This window comes from Mytilus trossulus, chromosome 11 (genome assembly GCF_036588685.1).
Source record: "Mytilus trossulus isolate FHL-02 chromosome 11, PNRI_Mtr1.1.1.hap1, whole genome shotgun sequence".
NCBI classification, from domain to species: Eukaryota; Metazoa; Mollusca; class Bivalvia; order Mytilida; family Mytilidae; genus Mytilus; species Mytilus trossulus.
In genome coordinates, this window is record NC_086383.1 from 64,459,672 (window position 1) to 64,484,773 (window position 25,102).

A 25,102-nucleotide genomic window follows, 5' to 3' on the forward strand; every position below is an offset into this window, starting at 1 on the left:
AGAACAGAGATCTGTACACAACACTGAGCTTCCTATAACAGTTGGAGAAGATACACATGTTAGGGATATTCAAGAACAGAGATCTGTACACAACACTGAGCTTCCTATAACAGTTGGAGAAGATACACATGTTAGGGATATTCAAGAACAGAGATCTGTACACAACACTGAGCTTCCTATAACAAGTGGAGAAGATACACATGTTGGGGATATTCAAGAACAGAGATCTGAACACAACACTGAGCTTCCTATAACAGTTGGAGAAGATACACATGTTAGGGATATTCAAGAACAGAGATCTGTACACAACACTGAGCTTCCTATAACAAGTGGAGAAGATACACATGTTAGGGATATTCAAGAACAGAGATCTGTACACAACACTGAGCTTCCTATAACAAGTGGAGAAGATACACATGTTAGGGATATTCAAGAACAGAGATCTGTACACAACACTGAGCTTCCTATAACAGTTGGAGAAGATACACATGTTAGGGATATTCAAGAACAGAGATCTGTACACAACACTGAACTTCCTATAGCAAGTGGAGAAGATACACATGTTAGGGATATTCAAGAACAGAGATCTGTACACAACACTGAGCTTCCTATAACAGTTGGAGAAGATACACATGTTAGGGATATTCAAGAACAGAGATCTGTACACAACACTGAGCTTCCTATAACAAGTGGAGAAGATACACATGTTAGGGATATTCAAGAACAGAGATCTGTACACAACACTGAGCTTCCTATAACAGTTGGAGAAGATACACATGTTAGGGATATTCAAGAACAGAGATCTGTACACAACACTGAACTTCCTATAGCAAGTGGAGAAGATACACATGTTAGGGATATTCAAGAACAGAGATCTGTACACAACACTGAGCTTCCTATAACAGTTGGAGAAGATACACATGTTAGGGATATTCAAGAACAGAGATCTGTACACAACACTGAGCTTCCTATAACAAGTGGAGAAGATACACATGTTAGGGATATTCAAGAACAGAGATCTGTACACAACACTGAGCTTCCTATAACAGTTGGAGAAGATACACATGTTAGGGATATTCAAGAACAGAGATCTGTACACAACACTGAGCTTCCTATAACAGTTGGAGAAGATACACATGTTAGGGATATTCAAGAACAGAGATCTGTACACAACACTGAGCTTCCTATAACAAGTGGAGAAGATACACATGTTAGGGATATTCAAGAACATAGATCTGTACACAACACTGAGCTTCCTATAACAAGTGGAGAAGATACACATGTTAGGGATATTCAAGAACAGAGATCTGTACACAACACTGAGCTTCCTATAACAAGTGGAGAAGATACACATGTTAGGGATATTCAAGAACAGAGATCTGTACACAACACTGAGCTTCCTATAACAAGTGGAGAAGATACACATGTTAGGGATATTCAAGAACAGAGATCTGTACACAACACTGAGCTTCCTATAACAAGTGGAGAAGATACACATGTTAGGGATATTCAAGAACAGAGATCTGTACACAACACTGAGCTTCCTATAACAAGTGGAGAAGATACACATGTTAGGGATATTCAAGAACAGAGATCTGTACACAACACTGAGCTTCCTATAACAAGTGGAGAAGATACACATGTTAGGGATATTCAAGAACAGAGATCTGTACACAACACTGAGCTTCCTATAACAGTTGGAGAAGATACACATGTTAGGGATATTCAAGAACAGAGATCTGTACACAACACTGAGCTTCCTATAACAAGTGGAGAAGATACACATGTTAGGGATATTCAAGAACAGAGATCTGTACACAACACTGAACTTCCTATAGCAAGTGGAGAAGATACACATGTTAGGGATATTCAAGAACAGAGATCTGTACACAACACTGAGCTTCCTATAACAGTTGGAGAAGATACACATGTTGGGGATATTCAAGAACAGAGATCTGTACACAACACTGAACTTCCTATAGCAAGTGGAGAAGATACACATGTTAGGGATATTCAAGAACAGAGATCTGTACACAACACTGAGCTTCCTATAACAGTTGGAGAAGATACACATGTTAGGGATATTCAAGAACAGAGATCTGTACACAACACTGAGCTTCCTATAACAGTTGGAGAAGATACACATGTTAGGGATATTCAAGAACAGAGATCTGAACACAACACTGAGCTTCCTAAAGGGGGAAATGTATATACCTTTTCTCTTGGAGAAATGCAAAATTTAGCCCAGCAGTGGACAAAGCAGACAGAAGATGAAGAATCTGATACTCCTTCTTCTACTGTTGTTTTTATTGAGGAACAAGAACATGGTATTTTTAAGTTTACAGAAATCAAACAAATATCAATGTTTAAAGGTGAAACCAAAGGACCAACAGATGATAATCATGAAGTGGTTTATGAGGCAGAAGCTGTGATAGAAACAGAAACTTTTGCAGATGATACTTTGATTTTTCCAAAGGATGAGATACAGGTAAAATATAAGATCAAAAATGTTTATGCAGTTATGGTTCCTCTAATGAAACTTAATGACTACAAGTATGAAATTAAACAAACTTGAGTTATAAGCCATACAGTAAACTTCCCCATCATTAGTTTTCCACCTTTTTCCTTATATTTCAAAAATATTGTACATATATCGGAATTGTGCACCTGTCATTATCATGCTTTTGGAACTATAACAGGATCCCTCCCCTCCTTTTTTCAAGACTGTAAACATAGACATTCAAGATTTTGTGTAAACTAAGTTTTTTCAACTTAAATCCCTTAAAATTTATACAAAATTATACACATATTGTAATGGTGCTCCCTTCTATTACCATCGTGTATTGACGTGATTGACTTGTTTGTGGACTTTTCTCATTCATCCAGACATAGAAACTTCGTCATTCTTTCAAATTTTGATATTTCCTAGAACTTGCAGGAAAGCACAAGTTTTAATCTGTAATGTCTTTCATTAAAATTTCAAGTCGGTTTAATATGAACTTTTTGTGATAGATCAATGATGTTTTCTATCAAGTTGCATTACTATCAGTACATATCAGTTTGATGACTATTTTTTTTGGACATATTATTTACAGACTCTGCTTTGTAGGAAATCATTGGACATGATGTCATGGATGTAGAAGATGGGAAAAAATGTAAAAAGAGAAGATGGAAGAGAATTAGGTACATTATGCATAAATATATACACATGTGTTAACGAATTTGAATGTCAAACGATTTTTTTTGTGGATCTAAACAACAAGGCAGTGAAACACTTTAAATTATCTTTATTTTTCGAATCAGTTAACCCCTTTAGCGATCTGGAAACCAAGGCATGGAAAAATTACCACAATGTTTTTAGGCCTTTTTGTGAATTATTTCTAATTCAGATCAATGCAAAGAAATCTAAAAGATAAATGGTGTAAATAAGAATTTGATTCTAAACTTTATTTTATCATAAATTATTAATTTTTACGCAAAAAATCTACTTTTTTCATATAAATAAGAAGATGTGGTATGAGTGCCAATGAGACAACTTTCCATCCAAGTAACAGTGTATTTTAAGTTAACAATTATAGGTCAAAGTACAACCTTCAACATGGATCCTTGGCTCGCACCGAAGAGCAAGCTATGAAGGGTCCCAAAATGACCAGTGTAAAACAATTCAAACAGGAAAACCAATGGTCTCATCTATATAAAAAAAGAGAAATGAAAAAACATGTATGAACCACCTCCAACAAGCTTAAATTAAAATATAATAATTTTGTTGTTTGGAGTACAGATTTAGAGGTGAAAATGTATTGTCTATATATCTGTGGAAGTCATATAATGATTTTGTTGTTCAGAGTAAGATGGCGGAAGTGAAAATTTATCGCAATACTAAATACTTATCAAAAGTGGTACACATTAAAAGTTTTTAGTTAGTTTTCTACAGGTACAACCAAATTTACTAATCAAATTTTTGTATCTATGAAATTTAGTAAAAGTTTTAGTAATTTATGGTATAAACGAAATCCCTGACTTGATAATATTTGTATATATCTCAATATAATCAAATTTACTATTACAGTTTAAAAAAAAGCATTTACTGCATGAAAGAATTGTACATTCATTAACTGGTGACAGATCATGCGACGAAACTTAACATTGATATTTTTCTGATTACGACATTTTACACCATAAGCCTGGAAATTTCACATATATATATATGACCATGATGGCACACAGGATAGATAAGGGATTTAAACATGTTTGATTTGAGTAAATTATTATTAAAAGGCCATTCAACCAGTCATATGAAAAATTCTTGCGAAATAGTATATTCCAGTCTGTATTTTGAGTGACAAAATTTTAAAAGTCCAGTATTGTATGAAATTTATATTCACATTTTTTTTTATAACACTTAATTTGTTTTGAAGGTACACAGATTCTGATATGGAAGTTGATCCTCCAGCTGAAGGTACATGTAGTATCAAAAGAACGAAAGTCAGTAATGAGACATGTGAGTTGGTTTATGATATTGATAACAACAGTGATAACAACAGTGATAACAACAGTGAGACAAGTGAACAATATCCTGTACTCCCAAAGCTGCAGTGCTCAGTTGGCAAAATTGAGTTGAGTTCTGAGGATTCTGAAGATATTGACGACTTTATAGATGAAGATATCATTATAAGAGATGTTAAACACAAGGAACTATACATTACGGGTGTGAAAAAAAATGAATTTACTAAAACGGGTAAAATGAAGAAAACAGAGAGGGTATATAATTCCCACCACCCCTGTCCATTTTGTGGCATAATGCAGACTAATTTTTCCCACCATATATTGTCTACTAAACATATGGAAGAACAAGAAGTTAAAGAAATTATGAAACTAGATCTTTCAAACAGTAGTTCTGAGGAAAAAAAGAAAATTATGAAAGATAGAAAAAGAATGATTGATCTGTTAAGATTAAAAGGATGTCATCAACATAACATGAAAGTCAATCAAAGTAAAACCGGAGAAATCATATTGGCCCGTAGAATTTTAACGTCCGGATCTTTTGACATTGAAAAGTATGGAGCGTGTCCATCATGTCTTGGGTGGTTTTTAATGTCAAATTTTCAAAGGCATCAATCAAATTGTCCTGGTAATTATAGTAGAACGAAACAAAGTAAGGCTAGTTTGATAACCCAGTCTCAGATAATATCTAGAAGAATTTCAGATGAGGCTAGTCCTGCTTTAGTCAGAGAGGTTTTTAGTATAATGACCATAGATGAAGTCTCAAAGGTTGCAAAAAATGACAAACTAATTATATCATTAGGAAATCAATGGATGCTGTCTAACATGGGCAATCGTATAATGAGGAAATACTATACATCTTCTGTGATGAGATTGGCAGCCAAGCTTCTGACTTCTTTAAGAAGCATCACAGGTTTGAAGGAACATTCAATGGAGCAGTTCATAGAAGCAAAATATTATGAATATTTTGCCAAAGCTGCATTGATTTGTAGTAAACAAGTTGTAAATGATGAAGAAGATTTGAATAGCCCAAGCAATGCAATAAAACTTGGATATGACATAAAACGTATGGCTTCTGCAAAACTTGGTGAAGCTTTAGTGGAAGGTGATGATCTAAAGAAATCCCAAGCAGAAAACTTTTTAACACTAGTGAATATGAGTTGGAGCTTGAAAGTGACAAAACTAGCAAGAATGGTTCTAGCAGAAAGAAATTTTAATATTATTAAGCAACTTCCTCTACCTGAAGACATTCAAAAAATGGTTTCTTTTATGGTGGAAGAGCTTAATAAATTGGACTTGCAGGATGTTGCATACAAGATATTTAGAAAGGCTGCTGTTCTTGCTTTAGCTAGGATTACATTGTATAATAGAAGAAGATGTCATGAAGTTCAAGCTTTAAAGTGAGTATATAATATAGTTCAGACTATTCCAAAATTGGTTGTAAAATGGGAAGGGGTCTGTTCAAAGGCTTTTCTTATAAAATTTGATCAGTCCAATTATTTTAGAAAGATAGCCTGGTAAAATAGGAATAGGACAATTATAGGAAATAATGAAATAAAAATTTAATGCATTACAGGGTTAAATAATAAAAAGTGCCATCTAGCTCCCTCCTCTCCGTAAAATCTATTACTTGAACAGCTGTAACCATAGAAATAAATAAGATAAGGAGATGTGGTTTATTGCCAATGTGAGACGAGTATCCAATAAAGACCAAATGGCATATGGATGAAAACAACAGATCATATTTATAACCATATGACCTTCAACAATGAGTTAAACTAACCTATGCACATGTACCTTGTAGTCTGCCAAAAATCCATATGAAAACAAAATGTTGATCCATTCTAAAAAGAAAATGGCCTGATTTATTTAAAAAAAAAAGTTTTTAAAGTAAAACAATTCAACAGACAGTTACCTATGACACATGTATGACAAGCACTTTAAACATCAGAAAAAATACAACAAAACCTAGGGTGCTCCTAGAAGGTAGGCATAACTTTTTTGATTAGACAATCTAAATAGAAATAATTCATCATTTTTGTCTTGCCCCCGACGCAGTATGCAAGACAGGTATAACTATCCAGTGGTGTCATAAACTACATGTATTTATATAAAGCATATTACAGAAGGTAGAAGACCTGGATGCTTCATATCTTGTCTGCAGATACCTTATGTTACAAAGTTTTGGCCTGTAATATTTACAAAGTCCTTGACCTCATTTTCATGGTTCAGCAACTGCTTGAACAAAATTTTTTTTTGTAATGGGAATTTCTCACTTTTTATGAGTAATATTTGGTGTATGAGTTCTTTGCAACGTCTACATTTCCTTCAGACATGATTCTTCTGACCTCCACCTAATTTCATGGATCAGTGATCAAGGTTAAAGTTACATAATTAGGTCCATTTCTCAAATACTATAAACAGTAGGATAACTTATTCTATATGCGGTGTTTGGAATGACTGTAATCTAATAACATGTCTGTCGGGCAGGTTTCATCAGACCTTGACCTCATTTTCATGGTTCATTGGTCAATGTTAAGTTTTTGTATTTTGATCTGTTTTTCAGCAGTAGGTCAACTATATTTGGCATATGGAATGATTGTAAGGTATACATGTCTGTCTGGCAGGTATTATCTGACCTTGACCTCATTTTCATTGTACATTGGTCAACATGGTCAATGTTAAGTTTTTGTGTTTCCTTCAGTTTTTTCAAGTACTATAAGTTAAAGGTCAACTATATTTAGTTAATGATAATGTTATGTTTATGTGATACTTATTGTAAAACCTTCATGTTACAGACTTTCAATATAAATTCAATGATAAGTTAAAAAGGCGAGACATTTTAGCCTGTGCATTCCTGTTCTATTGTAAATGTATGGATTTTCTTAATACTCTACCATTGTCTACTGGGACTTCATTTAGTAAAATTATTTTATGATTTCATTATCAAATTTCTGTCACTACCATTCAGAGTAGAAAAAATAGCTGGAGTTTAAATGTTTCAATCCCTGATGTTTGGGCTTGTCCCCTTAATTTTTGGTAGATACATGTAGGTAGAACTGATATAAATATTTTAAGGTTTACATAGCCTGGACTATCTATGAAATATATAACTTTCTTCCTAATATTTCCTGCTTACAACATGTACAATGTAATAGCCTAATATAATATAGGTCTTAAAACTTACAAATGCCTAGTTGGTAACTTTATACAACTGAATATCTAGCTAATAGAAATTGTTCTTAAATTTCAGTTTATCGGATTACAGGAGGAGAAAAAGTACCCCAGATGAAGTGGCTTTGCAAATGAGCCATGAGCTCACAGAGTTTGAAAAGGAGCTTCTTAACACGCAGGAGGTGGTAATGATTCGAGGGAAGGTATGCTGTTAAAACAAAATTAATCATATATAAAAATAAGAAGATACATTGGTATGATTGCTAATGAGACACTATACAGCAAAGTAAGCTATGAACAAAATCACAAATGTAAAATAATTTAAAAAAACTAATATTTTACTAACAACTTGATTTATGTACAAAACAATAAACGAAAAACAAATCTGTTATACAGCAACAAATAACAACCACTGAGTTACAGACTCCCAACTTGGGACAGTGGTGTAACAGTAAGATATCAGAACAAACTATTAAAATCAGTTGAAAAGGGCTTAACTCATCAGATCAATACCATTTGATTAAATAGGGAAAAAAATTATTATTTTGTGGTGAAGTCTTGTCTTCTTATTATAAAGGGTGGCAAGGCGGTTCCGGTTATTATCCCAAAGGATGCTGTAAATGTGTTGGAATACCTGTCAAATGACTCTATTAGACTCAAAGTTGGAATACCTCCTTCGAAATATTTGTTTGCTAATTCCAGTAAGTATACTATTTATGTTGCACCAAGTAGCATATTTTGTTTATTTCATAATAAACAATACCTGCTTAATAATTGTTTGTTTCTAATTTGTGTATATACATATGTACAGTCCTGTCAAGCAAATTTACGCAAAGTAGTGTAATGAAATGGACAATCCCGAGGATGGCATAACAACTGAGCAATAATGTTTGGGACTTATATTAAACATTATGGAAATATTTTTAGTAAGCCGAAATGTATATTTATTTTTCATGTCTTGTAAGATATTTTTTTTCTTTACTGTTTTTCAACATTTGCGTCTGGAAAGGAGAAAGGATTAACTGAATGGTTAAATTTAAATCCATTATGAAAAGTCTTTAAATTAAATCGATAAAGGAAATTATTGCCTAGTTACAAACACTACCAGGGATAATCCACAATGTGCATCTGTATTACTCCTGTTGTTATTGCTATTCAAATTTGGGCAAAGTCTGATTGATAAGGGGCGGTCTATCATTTATCATGTACTATCAAATACACAAAAGTCATCCTAGAAGCCAATGAGCATGTGATTCGGTCATAATTGTGATGTTAACATAATTGAAAATCATTTTTCACCCATAAAATCATCAATGTTACTAGTAACTAATTATTTATAATGAAAATAGTTCAACTGACAGATTTTATAAATATCAACATAATTCATAAAATTCTGAGTGGGTACACAGAGGTGTTAAAGTTAACAATTATCAAGCCATTAAACCTTGTTATACAATCAGGAACATATATATTAACGGGACTTGACAATCCTAATTATCGCCGATTTCCTTGTCGTGAATTTAATAATAAATGACACGATACGGAAACGGACATGGTATAAATTCGTATTCGCAATTATGGTCGATAATTAACGGCTCTACATTTCCTATTCGAAACAGCTCAAAAACTATTGGTTTGGAAACTTGTTTTTCTTTATTCATTGAAATAGGAATATAATGAATCACTATTATCATATCAATTGTATCCTAGTTAGATTGAATAACTATAACAAGTATTTTCCCATGTTTAACCGCCACATTCTGTATGTATGTGCCTGTCCAAAGTCAAGAGACTGGGTTCAGTGGTTTTCGTTTGTTTCTGTTTAACATATTTGTTTTTCAATGATATTTTTTACATAAATAAGGCCGTTAGTTTTCTCGTTTGAATTGTTTTACATCGTCTTATCAGGGCTTTTTATAGCTGACTATGCGGTATGGGCTTTGCTCATTGATGAAGGCCGTATGGTGACCTATGGTTGTTAATGTCTGTGTCATTTAGGTCTTTTGTGGATAGTTGTCTCATTGGCAATCAATAATTTAACTGCTATAATTCTTGTAATGATTGATTAACGTTTTCTATTTGTGACGATACCAATTAGACTTTTTATTAATAATGAAATAAATAACAAACAAAGTTATATATTGATATGCTCTCTTTAATAGAGAAAGGATCACATTGGTAGATAATATAATGTTCGATATTTTTATATGTCTCGTCTTGCTCAATGAGGGAAGCTGGTGTCTGAACACTGCTTATATCACATAATACTGTCAATTCAGTGATGGCCCAAAAAACTGTATCTGTATGAACTGCATACGTATCTGCAATAAAAATTATAATTTTACTAAATTGATAAAATATAAATTGGGAATGTGTCCATAGGGCACAAATTATACCCCTACTGCAAAGCTTCAAAAATTCAAACTAAACCTAACCTATTATCATGATTATATATTTACTTTTGAACACATATACATATATTCATATTAAAGTTTAGGAAAAGTGTCATTATACTTGAAAAATGAAGATTTATTTAATATTAATCATGCAAAAATAATATTTCTTGGCACCATGAAGCCATTTAGGTGCCAAGCCACTTTGACATTTTGTTTTTTTAACAATAATTTGATCATATTTAATTGTCTTTTGATAAATTTTGTTTACAAAGTTTGTTTATATACAATAGTTCAAGTATAATACAAAAATATTTTTTGTATAAATAAGCGTCTTTTATTCAAAGAAAATAATCAGAAAAAAATAATTGTGACTTCCTGTCCTACATTCGCTTCGTACACCCACATAAGCCACCTCTAAATTTTGTGAAGAAATGATGCATTTATGATCTAAAATTTAAAAAAAAATGGGACAAATAAAGGTTGCAATACTTATATATTATAAATAAAAAAAATAGTGTTATTGTTGTAAAATAATGACATTTTTCTGTGTGTTTGTGTGTGTGTGTGGGGACATTTATGTACTTTGACAACATCAAAATCACATACATGTATGCATGTCAGATTTTATATTTATTTAAGTGTTTATGTGCTTTAAAAGGCGTTTTATTGTGATGGAGATTAAATAAGGTACACCTTGGAATAGTATAATATAGTAATATATATGTTCCTGGGTACACAGACTGGCCAGATAAGGACCAAAAATGGCAAAATTGATGACTCGATATTTCTTTTAATATCAATAAAATGTCATTAAAACTAAGTTACACGGGATGCCAGTGTATCAAACTTGTAATCTGCAACATTTTTTTTGTAATAATTGCATTCATTTAATCACAATACGTTGGACAATGCAAGAAGGGGGATAATAAAAATGGCGCCAATGGCATTTCGGAATGAGACCGCGAATGATGACTGATTTCTTTATCAATACCAATAAAATAACATCCAAACTACATGAAACGTGAAGCTAGTGTACTAAACTTGTAAACTGTCGCTTCAAATTTGTCATGATCGCATGTTTTTCATCACAAAACGTTGGGCAATGCAATCGGATAATACAAAAAAAAATGGCACCAGTAGCATTTTTCAATGATCGTGAATTTGGCCAACGTAATAAAACACTTTACATAGAATAAATCACTCTCATATTAGTTACTTCATGTAAAAAAATATATCTTCTTTATGCTTAAACTTACCAACTCATTAAAGTTGTTGAACGTGTGGAATTATGTGGATGATTCATTGGCAGTCACGATAGCTTTCAGTCCGACGCTTCCAGTCTCCATTAATCTCGCGAAGTCTCGTGACGTACGGGAGTGAAATAACTTTATACTGAAATGCGTACGAGATTCATTTCCCGTTAGATATACTGTTCCCAGATACAATGTACCAACAATTGGACATTATACTGCCCAAATGAATACATGTACACAAACAGATCATGTACATGTATATTAAAAATACATGTATGTTGCTATTAAATACCTGAAAATGTCAAGTTGAGGTCACAGTAAACCATTAAAAAAAGAATTTCACAGTTGTAAGAAATATTTACATTATTGAAAAAATAATATTTTATTGCATTATCAATATCAAAACCATCCTTTCAAAATATGTATAGATTAACGAAATTGAAAAATTGTTGTCTATTCCACCCACAATATAATATCTTGAAATTTTTTTAATAAAAAAAGTTTTTGGTATTTTGTCCTGTTTTTTAGACTCTTCCAGCAAAATTTGGACAACTCCTAAACTGAATAGCTTGAAGCAATTCAGGGATCTCCATGGATGATAATTTAAACCATTTTGGTTGATATTGAATAATGAAACAAAAATTGTTACCATTAATATTGGAATTATTTGCTATTGAATACAGCTTTTTTGCAGATGCAGGTGTTTTTAGGGGCTATGATGCCATTGGTGCTGTAAAAAAGGAAGCAGGATTAAAGTTGCCAAACCTTGTTAAAACGTCTAACATGAGGAAGTATATGGCAACAATGATGCAGGTATTAAAACATGATTATAAAAAAATTGATTATTTAGTTTCTTTTTTAAAATTTAATCCTATCAATCTGACAAATGTGCTTCGGGCAGTTGTAACCCATTTATAGATTTTTTTTATTTTGAATTTAGTATAGACCCAAACAATAGGACAATCCCTTTCTTAGAACACGAATAACATTCATGCTTCACAACTCAAATCAAATCCTACCATTTCATTAGGCGAGTGTGCTTTGCTATATTCTAAGGTGACAAGTGACACCATTTTACCACACAATTTCATTATAGAATACAACAGCTTATTTATTAGTCAATTGTTGCTGATAGCTAAATAATGAGGTGTTTTGCTTTTGCGCCAATTGACATTTCATTTGCGCCAAAATAAAATCTCTCATTTGCACCAATTTTACAGGTAAATAGTAATATATTAAATATATGAAACATAGACTAAGTAGAATCGAATAAGATTTGTATTGCATTAATTCATCACAATTCAGTTTCATTAATATTTTTAAACGTATTTGCAAAATATTAAAACATCTTCATAAAAAGCAAGGCAATAAACACTGGTTTAAATTATGATAAAAGGGGTTTGCAAAATGTTAAATATTATTCATATTAATCAAAGCACTATAAAAAATGGTCCGTTCCTTTAAAGCTTAAAACCACAATAAAAACTCAATTTTCAAAGTAAAAATAACAGGTCTGATCTAGCTCAAAATTTATAGGCTTGCAACTGTCCTTATATAATCTAGACGGGGAAAATTCGCATCCAAGGTACATTCCATATTTTTCTAAAAGATAGCATTTTATTTCTTTCTCCAATCTCCAAACGACAGCTATGTGTGGTCATCAAATATAATAGTAACTATTTTTTTCCTCTATTCCTTTTCGACTGTATGATATCCATTTTTCAAATAAAACATATGAACATCCCACAAATATTTAACAAACTGACTTAGTTTTGTATAAGAATGAAAATACACTCACATAATAATTAACCAGGGGATATTATTTTTAAAAAAAATATACGAGCCTCACATTCAAAATTCAATTTATATTTCAATTTTCATTTTATAATTTACCTGTCATGCCTGTAATTTTAACTTTTCAAATAATTTCCCTGTAAATTGGCGCAAAAGAAATATTTATATTTTGGCGCAAATGAAATACAACATTGTGGCGCAAATGAAATACTACGAATCTTAAGAATTGGCGCAAAAGCAATACGCCCAAATAATGCTATCAGCTAATTATTGATTTTCTGTCAGAATCATAACATGTGACTAGATCAAGATAAAATCTGAGCTGTCTGATCAGGGACAAAGGAAACTTTAAAAAAAATAATAAACATTGAAGATGGTAGTAGTCAAACTCATATGTTTCCATCCACACAATTAAGCTTTTTTCCAAATTGGGACAGCCAATTAAAACCCTGGATGAATGCAGGGTTTGGTTTGACATTAAGGGCTGTCCAATTGCTCGGGACTAGCAAATATCATCATCTGGCGAGTAAAAGCTTCAGTGTACTTGTCTGATGGGCATGAAAAAATAAAAGTTAAAATATAAAGATCTGATTTCAGTAAATTCTCTTTTTATAAATAAATCATGTCAATCAGCCCTGACATTATTAACAAATTTACACACTTTAAGTATTTTCCCTTTCTAACTATAGACATTTAAAAAATATTTGCCAATCAGATTATTTATTCAGTTGAATCAGTCGGATAAGACCTTAGTAGCAGTTGTAAGAAAACTATCCAGGACACAATATATATTTTAGTTTACCTTAATCTCATCAATTTTAAAACATTGAACAAAAATGAAATTAGGGAAAATAAAAAATACAGTATGTGGTCAAAAGTATTCGTCACTTTTCTTTTTTGCTATATATTTCATATATATAAAAACGCATTTTTTCAAAAAAATATTTTGAAGGCATTCATTGTTAGACTTTAATGAACTTGGCACAAAAAGTTATTTGGTAATGATATTGCTGTTAATTGCATTTCTTTTCTCTTGATATGAACATGTGTTATATTTTTTAATAATTTTATTTAGGTAATATATAGCAAGTTTGTTAACAAAATTATAACTAAATAAACAAATATGCATGTGCAGTTCCGCTTCTTTTGGTGCCAAGTTTATTAAATTCCAACCGCAAATGACCCAACAATATTTTTTTGAAAAATTGTAGTTTTGTATGAATATATAGTGCAAAATAACAAGTGACGAAACTTTTGGCCACATACTGTAACTGTATAAATAAACTTTAAACCTAATATATTTATTTATCATCCTTTTCCATGTTTTTTTAAGTTTTTGTGGGTAAAAAAATAAAAGAGCACAGTCCATGGAGCAACACTTTCAGAAATCAGCTACATTTCATTATATTTGGAATTGTATTTGAATGATTGTATGTTTAAGGGCCCTCTTTGGCCCTAAATAAAAAGTTTATTATTCTAAAATGGAAAGTTTTTCATTTTGATGGATATATCGATGCAAAACTGAACTAGTTTGATTTTTTCCCCCGGTTTTTCTTACTGATTTGAAAATAACAAATTTTAAAATTTGCATGTTTTTCTTGGAATTTGATGGAAACTTCAGAAATAGGGGTCATAGTGTGACCTTTTCGACCATGCTCCTTTCTTAAGCAAGAACAAATTTTTGACATGTGGTTTTAAGTTTCGGACAAGTAGTATATCATGGTTACTTGCCTAGTTTCTTAAAATTTGCACACATCATAAAAATTTTAACAATGATCACCAATTTGACTAAAATTCTCATATTTGATTTATAACATGCTAGAAATATATCCAAATTACGTAAAGTCCAAAAAGAAAAAATAGCAATGCATGACTGCCAACAATCTTACGACCTGATATAAATGTAAATACAAATAAACAGACAAGCACATACTAATGTGTAATACCGATTTTCTAGGTGTGATAGATTAAAAGTTGTAAATCAATGTTTTACATGTATACAAATACATTTTTATGGGTCAAATCAGTTGATGAAATGGTTTTTAATGGCAGCACCCTTGTTTCACTTTTTAAATGTTGACAATTCTTTTTTTTTTAATAACTGAACACGTTAAGCACATGTGTAAACAGGGGTTAATTTTAAGGTTGCACAAATATGATTTAAATGAGTTGAATTAGCGACTTGCCAACTAATAATACACATTTTAAGCTTATATTGACAAAACCATGAAAACAGAACCAAATCTTATTTTAATAATTTTCTTTAAAATGTTTGAATCCTATTTTAATTTAAGTTGTAATCTTAGCTTATTTATGATAATATTTTGGATACCTTTTATACTATATTTGGCCAATTCTTTGAAAGATTAAAGTTTAAGTTTCAATTCTCTCCATCAATACCTCATCAAAAACAAAATGTAAATGTGGCAAAATACTGCCACAAGATCTTAAATGTATAAAGAAAACTTGCTAAGTGGAAAAATTGTGCTTGGACACTTATAATGCAAACAATATTAGTTTAAAATAGACAATATTAAGTTGAGGGCCACTGGCAAATTTCGGCCAAATTCTGATGTCTGCATTGTCATGATTGTAGAGAAATGTAAAGGTGTGTGTTAAAATATATTTCTGTTTTGTTTCAGTCATTGGACATAACAGAAAACCAACGTCAATGGATCCTAGATCACCTAGGACATACTATGGATGTCCATAGGGTCCATTATAGGCAAACAAGTGATTTAATAGAAAGGGTTCATGTATCAAAACTTTTGTTAATCCAAGACTTTGGTATGGTGAAAGATTTTGTTGGCAAAAAATTGGAGGATATTCAACTAGAAGGTAATTTTCAGATAAACTCTATGCAATTTTAGTAGACCAAAGGGAGTAAGTTCCCTCACTACTGTCAAAATGACTGTCAATATATCTGTATTTAGTAAATTTCCATAAGAATATCAACATTCATGTATCGCTGTAAATCATTTGAAATAAAATAATGAAAAGTCTGACACAAGGCCTTTTTAATGCATCAAAGAAACCCATCTCCTGATTCTTACTATAATTAGATACAAGTGCTAGAAATTAAGATTGTATATGTAGACACTTGGTTTTGTCTGGTCTTTAAGATTAAAGATGGACGTTATATGTATATGGGGAAGATTTCAGTAATGCAGCAAATAGTGTGACGTTGAAATTGATAACTTTTATTCATTTTAAGAATGAGAGTGAACCAACTTTATTCATTTTGTAAAATAGAGGGCAAAAGACACCAATGGGTCATTCAAAACTCACAAGTTGAATAAAAACTGACCTAGCAATTGCAAAAAATGTAAAACAACGAAAAGGCCAAAAGTTCCACAAAACACTGATAAAAAAATAAAGATTGAGGAACAGAAATCTCACCCAGAAACAGGGGTTATCCGTTAATCTTGGGTGCTCCTGTAAAATAAGTTTCTAAATTTAGCCGTCTATTTTGATATTCTAAACAAGAGTTAGTGTTAAAGAAAATTAAGATAATATTATTTTGATTGTTAACCTCTCATTTACTGTATTTGTACTTATTTTCACGGTGTATTTATTTTCACAGATTTTGCGGTAGGTATATTTTCCCGAAAATAGATACATGGGAACATGAATTTATACAGTTACCAAGTTTGTGATAATAAGTACACAATTTATACAGTTACCATATAAATCACTTTTGGAAATTCTGTGAAATAAAGTAATCGCAAATTCATCAGCAATACCAAGTTTGTGATAATAAGTACACACGAAAAAAAGTACATGTACGGTTATTACAAAGGTTTCAAATTTTGCAGTGGCTTGAAGTGATATTTAGAAGTATATTCTAAAAACTATGTTTGAAAAAGTAATAATGTTTTGTTGCTGAAATTTTTTAAATATATCATCTCCTCTAATTCTTACTTGATTTATATCGATCCTGGCCTGTTGATTATTTTTATTTAATCAACGTGTGGTTCGTTTGATCTCAGTTCTTCATTGGTTAAATTTGTTTATGACGTCAAATTTTCTTGCTTTTCTCTGAAATTCCTATTGTGACGTTATGAAAAAAGGTGACCATGCCTCATGACTTCACGTAGAAAGAAAACATCTGTTTGCAAGTCGTTCGAAAAGAAGAATTAAGATTGTCTGCAAAAATCATTAGAGAAACAGATTCCACCACCAAATCTCGTGTAATATAATATTTATCCACTCTCGACAGAAAATTTAAATGTCTTGAATGGATAAATATCAAATCAGTGGTAGAATCTATATGTATATGGTCTGATCTTTTAAGATTGAAAAGTGCCAATCTAAAAAAACTTATGACATTTATGATCTCAGTTCTTCATTGGTTAAATTTGTTTATGATGTCAAATTTTCTTGCTTTTCTCTAAAATTCTTATTGTGACGTTATGAAAAAAGGTGACCATGCCTCATGACTTCACGTAGAAAGAAAACATCTTTTTGCAAGTCGTTCGAAAAGAAGAATTAAGATTGTCTGCAAAAATCATAAGAGAAACAGATTCCACCACCAAATCTCGTGTAATATAATATTTATCCACTCTCGACAGAAAATTTAAATGTCTTGAATGGATAAATATCGAATCAGTGGTAGAATCTATATGTATATGGTCTGATCTTTTAAGATTGAAAAGTGCCAATCTCAAAAAACTTGTGACATTTATGTAATAGGTAAAATGGTCAGTACATCAATTCTGTCAAAATGTGAGCAAATATGTGTTCATTACACCCATTTTTTTGGCCATCAATTTTGAAAAGCTGTAATGTCATATCAATGCTGTACCAATGGAAATGATAATAATGAAACTTTTTTTCTGCAGATATTGTACCGCAAAAAAAAGACATATCAGCAGTAAGTGAAGATGATGCAGATATAGATACACCAAACACAGGAATTGATAATATAGCAGAGGACTTTATTCCAGAATTGCATGACGATGAAGTTGATGCTGATTTCAGCATTCCAATTCAAGAACATAGACCTGGTATGAATGTAAAAGTTTTCATATGAACTGATTGATAATTTTATGTAAAACCCTTATTTGTTATCTGATTTCAAAGGATGTTATTCATTGTGTTTGTCAGAAAATTCTGTATTATACGCTTTATGGTTAAACCTATAGTTTAATAATTTTGTGTAACTGTTTTAGAAAGGTGAATTGAGTAGATCTTCTTTCCCTTGAATGTATCAATATTGAAAAACAAATGGCCTTTTTGGGGGGTTAGAAAATTAAGCAATCAAAAGCTCACAATATGTTTAAACCAAAAGTTAAATTATATAATAACTCTCCAAATTAAAATTTCCTATTAACTTAATAAGCCTATTGATTTTTGTTTGTCTTTTCAAATATAAGGAAAATTTTGTAGCCCAGTTTTTATAGATGCTTATATAACTTGTGAACGTATTTGGTTCTCTTAACCGTATCATGCTCTACATAGAAAACAAATCAGGTGATAGTCAATTGAATGTTAAAGTAATACTTTTATGGAATTCATATTCATACTTTCAGATAAAAAGAAATCTAGAAAAGACAAAGTTCAACGCCAAAAATGGTCAGAGGATGATGTCCAGGAACTAGAGGACCTGTTTTCAGTTAATCTTAAAAAACTGAAATGTCCAAAACAAGCCGAAATTGAAAAAAAAATTTCAATTAGCAAAAAAAATGGTGGTCTTATCCACAAAAGAAAGCGTGATAACATCAAGAAGAAAGTCAGCAATATGATTCAAAAACTCAAAACCATTGATAATGGTTAATATTGAAAATTATTTTACAGGACAAATATAAATAAAAATAAATATTGGCTCACCTGAGGTTAATAAACTTGTCTTTTTTATCGCTGACATAGGGTAGGTTAGGCTGGGTTTTTTATTATTTGTTGGTTGCATATTTTAATATGAAATTTTGTAATTTTGTCTGAGAAGGAAATAAAATTCCTAAGATATAATTATGAATACATTTACTGTTTATTTAAACAATATTGTAAACCTGGAAGCAACAAGAAAATCTCTTTGAATAAAGCTTCATATTTTAGAAGGTTTTTCGAGCTGGATAATCCATATTTGGTACATGTGAACTTGACCTCATTTTCATGGTTTAATGACAATTTAAAAATTCTGAGTTAAAATTGGTAATAGGACAGCTATTTGGTAATAAATTAATTGCTTAATATATGTGTCTGTCAGACTAGGTTAACCTGACCTTTACCACATTTCAGGAATCAGTGATTAAGTGAGTTAATATGACTAGAGAGGAATAAAACTTAGCAGGGGCCCAGTCGCCCATGGCCCTAGATTTTGTGCTGGGCTACTTAAATTTTGATAAAATTTGGTTCAAAATACAAACGTCAATTAGGAACAATTTTGTCTGTGCTACCAGCTTGAATTTCCCAAGTTTTATCCCTGCTAGATCCATTTCTCATGTATTTTAAGCAATAGGTCAACTGTAGTAGGTGTATAGAATGATTGTTAAGAATACATCTCTTATCTGACAGGGTTGATCTTGACATTAACCTTATTTTCATGGATAATTGATAATATTAAATTTTCTGTTTTACTTGAAGCAAAACTTTTTATATATAATTCAGTTAAAGATCTTCGCTACACTTGTTTTGACTTTTTGTCTGATATTTGAATCCTCTAGTTTTATCCATATAGTGCCACTTCTTGATTTATTTTATTACATTTGGTTTTAAAAGCCATTTTTGAAAATCTTATACAATCCTTGTTATTTTTTATTTGTTTTTAAGAAAAGGTTCACAATGTTAAATGCATGAAAAATCTTAAATTTCCCTACAAATGTCCTATTGGTTATTTCTCTAAACAAGGACAAAGACATTTCATTTTTTATGCTTTTCAAGATCCGTTATTTATATTCTATCAGTTTATAGTCTTTTAATAAAATCTTGTTATTTTGAGACATAGGAGCTAATTCTGATCATCCTTAAATCAGTTTAGCAGACCAAACATTTCAGCATGTGCACTCTTAGTTATTTTTGTGTTTATGTATAGATTTATTTTTATTTGATGATGGGCTTTATGGGATTAAATTTGTACAGGCATTTTTTTTTGTGAGACTTGGCAACAGTTAAAATTATTGTTTATTTTACTACTCTGAGAAAAAACTCAAAAGAATTTGTCATAAAGTGAAGATTTATTATACATGTATTTTTTTTGTCTTGTCTACTGAGATTGACATTATATGTATATTTTGTTTTATAATATCTGCTACACGTAATTGCTGAAGACAGGGCATTAGTGTGTACAGTATAATATGGTAGTAGAAATGTTTTTCAAACTTGTTTATGTGTGAAATTTATTCATCCATTTGGGACAGATGCCACATGATGTAAAATTACTGCATCTTTTATCAAGGACCTTATGCCAAAGTAACTTTATGGAAACTACTGTTACTAATTTGAGAAACTAATATTTGCAATTTGGACATTCATGGTACCGACATATTTTTGATTTTTTTTAATTGAAAAACAAAACTATAGAATGGATATGTGTACTCATTTTCAATATTACCCTGTAAACAAGAAAGTATTCAATTAGGAAAAATAATGGTTCCCTTTGAACAACTGGGCCTAGTGTGAGAAGTTACCACAATTAATTTTCAGATCCATAGATCAAATAGACAGGAGGTACAGTTATTGTTTTTGGTAAACTTGTCAAAATTAGATTTATACCACAACTAAAAAAAATCTTTGAAAATTTGACTGAAATAATTGAGGTTATTTGAAATTCTAAGGTGACTTGTTCAAGCTTATAATGTTACAAATAAGTTACTCCTGTTGTCCTAATGGTGTTAAATGTCTAAAATACTGTATGGGATTATTTTTATTTCCCAGTTTACTTGTCTCAAACTATAATATCTGAGTATTTTGGTATGAAAATAATAAATATGTTTGCCTGTAATATGTTTATTCACTGTGACATTGCCAATTTTCATCACAGTAACAATCCACATAATATCTTGTCTCAAAATAAAAAATGATCTAATGATTTCTATAGCAAGTAGGGACCAGTTGTTTAAAATTTGCACTAATTATTTCTGTGTAATTTGTTTTCATTGCAACACCAAATTATAGAATGCACTGTCATTAATTGTTTAAAGAAATTGTGTACACATTTTCAGTCTTGTTCTGTGTACAAGACAGTATTTAATTTAAAAAAAATAGATCACTTTGAACAACTGGTCCCAGTGTGAGAAGTTTTACTTAAACACAATATATGTTCAGATCCATAAGAAGTTTATGCAGTTGGTACAGTGAACTTAGAAAATAATGCATTTTTGTATTGTTATTAAAAGTTAAAATTCATTGAAAATTTGATAGAATGAATATTGTGTTTTTAGCTCACCTTTCCTAAAAGGAAATGTGAGCTTTTGCCATCACTTGGCGTCCGTCGTCGTCGTAAACTATTTCAAAGATCTTCTCTGAAACTACTGAACCAATTCCAACCAAACTTTAGCTGAATGATCCTTAGGGTATCTAGATTAAAGTTTGTGTTTTATTTTCCATTTCGTCAAAAAACATGGCCGCCATGGCTAAAAATAGAACATAGGGGTAAAATGCAGTTTTTGGCTTATATCTCAAAAACTAAAGCATTTAGAGCAAATCTGACAAGGGGTAAAATTGTTCATTAGGTCAAGATCTATCAGCCTGAAAATTTTCAGATAAATCGAACAACCCATTGTTGGGTTGCTGCCACTTAATTTGTAATTTTAAGTAAATTTTGCAGTTTTTGGTCATTATCTTGAATATGATTATAGATAAAGATAAACTGTAAACAGCAAAAATGATCAGCAAAGTAAGATCTACAAATAAGTTAATATGACCAAAATTGTCAATTGACCCCTTAAGGAGTTATTGTCCTTTAATGACAAATTTACACAATTTGTTCATCATATTTGCTAACTTTAAAAAATCTTCTCCTCTGAAACTACTGAACCAAATTCAATCAAACTTACACTTAATGATCATTAAGGTGTCTAGAATAAAGTTTGTGTTTTATTTTTTATTTGGTAAAAAAACATGGCTGTCATGGCTAAAAATAGAACACAGGGTAAAATGCAGTTTTTGGCTTGTATCTCAAAAACACCAGCATTTAGAGCAAATCAGACAAGAAGTTAAAGTTATAATTAGGTCAAGGTCTACATGCCCTGAAATTTTCAGCCGAATGGGGTAACTGGTTTTTCAGTTATTGCCCCTGATTTGATGATTTTAATGAAATTTTGCAGTTTTTGGTTATTATCTTGAATATTTTTATAGATAACGATAAACTGTAGACAGCAAAGTAAGATCTACAAATAAGTCCAATTGAACAAAATTGTCAATTGACCCCTGAAGGAGTTATTGCCCTTTAAAGACATTTTTCACAATTTATTAATCATGGTGGCTTACTTCAAAAATCTTCTCCTTTGAAACTGCTTAATCCATTTCAGCCAAACTTAGGCATAATGAGTTTCAGAGTACATATCTAGCATACATTTTATATTTTATTTCCTTGTATGACAAGAAACATGGCCCCTATGGCTAAAATAGAGCATAGGGGAAAATGCATTTTTTTTTGTTAAAGAAGATATGACGGATTCGAAGAACATTTATTTAAATTTTAACGCCAAATAATCATTGATGAAAGATTTAAGTAAAAAATTTAAGGTGAGCGATTCAGGCTCTTGAGAGCCTCTTGTTCTTAAATTCCAAGGTTATTACATCTAATCTTATTAGGTTACAGGTTAGGTTCCCCTATTGTCTTTATTGGTATAAGTATTTAGATTTTGTTTCCATCAGAAATTCAAAATGGTTGCAAGTTTACATAGAAGCTCTTAAGGAAAATGATTTGAAATGTTAATTTTTGATAAATTAGTGATGAAGGCAGGGTGAGCAATTTCGGGCTCCTAGGAGACTCTTGTTTGTGTATTGTATAATGTGTATCATGTGATAATGTCTGTTGTTAATAAAGTTGAGAAAGTTTATGCATGATTTATTAAGTAATTTCTGCAATTTTTTCTTATATGCATACTTAATGGGTATACATACATGTATAAATACTGTCCCTGTACTGGCCCAATAGGGGAACAAAGAAACCTGACCATATCAGAAAGAAGACCTTTGAATTAGGTTCAAAATACATAACATTAGGTATAACAACAAATGATTAAAATGAGGGTGACCTGACAAGACAGATTTTCGAATAAAGAATAAAGTTGTCCTATTCACAAATTGTGATGGAATAAAAAGCTGTAGAGCCAGACAAATTTCAGTGAACATTTTAATTTGATATTTTCAGCCAATTTCAGACCTAAAGGGTTCTTATTGTCCTACATGTAGTAGAAACATAGTGTTTCTTTTCTTTCGTAATCAACAATTTTTCTGCTAAGCTCAATTTAACAGGAACCATGTATGTATGATAAGTCATAGATATTTGGTATGCAGTTGCATTACGATTACATGGATGTCATTTACATTGTAGCTCCTTCCACTCAGTCGTGGTTCATTGATATGTGGTATATAATCGCATTAACACCAGTTTGTTTTATTTCTATGGAGATTGAATTATCCCACAGATCATTTTGCATCTTTGTTCCTGATAAGGTTAATTTTTATGGAACAATACAATAGTCAAATGATATTAGATGGGCAGATGCCATAGCAATAGTTTTGAAGGTCTTGAATTGATTTTTTTTGTTATTTTTTTTCAGTTTTGCAGATATTAGTAACATGAATTTATTATTAATCTTTCTTGGATTTTTATAAATTTTGCCATTACATAGTGAGACAGTTATTTTGTCTTGCATGGAACAAAATTGTGGAAGGGAAACAATGCTTTTTATACTTTCAACATAAATTATATTATCAACACTAGAACAGGCGAGACATTTCAGTGTGTCCACTCTTGTTTTTTGTTTGAATCGTCTTGCATTGCTCATGTTGAGGCCTTTTATAGCTTATATGGTATTGGTTTTTCTCATTGTTGAAGGTCGTACAGTGACCACTAATTTCTAATATGCATCTCATTTCAACTGATGGATATTTTTTTCATTGGCAATCATACCTCTTCTTTATTATCAAATTAAATTATGATTTCAGGAAATGGTGAATTGAAATTTTAACATGCGAGTCACAAAAATAAAACCATTGCTATAATGTTTGCTCTTATAGTACTTGACATGTCAAAGTTTTCGATTACACCAGCTTAAGTGGGACAACTTATCTGACGACTATAATAATAATATATAAAATACTGTATTTAAAGAGGGTAGAATCATTTTGTACAATAGAAATCTTTCCGGATGCCCTCTGATACTCAAACGTTATTTGGCTTGCAGTTGTATAGACATGATTCTTTTCTATGGAGCTAAGTTGGTTCTGTCTGTACTTTGTTTATTGAAACTTAATTAGTTCTCGATTAGATCAATTGAGGGAGAACCACTTTAGTAACCAAATATTTGGTATGCAGTTGTGTTAGCATAACATCAATATCTTTCATGATAGTTATTTGGCCAATCTTCTTCCATTGGATATCTATCTTATTTGCAGGGTCACAATATTAAAAATATATGCGTTTATTTTGAAAATTATTTACCTTGTTAATAAGTGTTAATAAAATAAAGGTAAAAATCGGTTATTGTCCATTGATTTAGAACGGTTTACACATTAAAAGCTTTGCCATTATCAGTCAACACCAAACCCCATATGGTATGGCAACAACCCCATATGGTTGCATGGCAACAACCCCATATGGTTGCCTGGCAACAACCCCATATGGTATGGCAACAACCCCATAATGACCTTTCATAAGAAAAAATATGCAAACCCCAGTATGTCTGATTTTTCATTCCATAACCCCACAACTTATTTTTTTGCACACTGTAGCTGTCCTCTGTACGTCCGTATGTCCATGCCGTCTTGTTAGCGCTCTCATGGGTACAATTCTTGCCAGATATTTATAAAACT

The 25,102-nt window shown here is 31.3% G+C and overlaps 3 protein-coding genes across 3 annotated transcripts in view; all 3 read left to right on the top strand.

The window, feature by feature from the left end:
- The window catches only part of LOC134691415 (uncharacterized), a 328,275-nt gene that overhangs the window by 194,804 nt on the left and 108,369 nt on the right, over positions 1-25,102 (top strand). The window lies entirely within an intron of this gene.
- LOC134691522 (myotubularin-related protein 9-like) overlaps positions 1-25,102 on the top strand; it is a 57,993-nt gene that overhangs the window by 16,997 nt on the left and 15,894 nt on the right. The window lies entirely within an intron of this gene.
- On the top strand, positions 57-23,121 carry LOC134691521 (uncharacterized). The gene is made up of 10 exons (XM_063552079.1): positions 57-85; positions 136-2,488; positions 3,110-3,183; positions 4,419-5,903; positions 7,757-7,880; positions 8,255-8,378; positions 12,021-12,139; positions 15,763-15,958; positions 17,962-18,126; positions 18,652-23,121. The coding sequence occupies exons 1-10, from the start codon at positions 57-59 to the stop codon at positions 18,894-18,896; spliced, it is 4,914 nt and encodes a 1,637-aa protein (XP_063408149.1). The 3' UTR covers positions 18,897-23,121.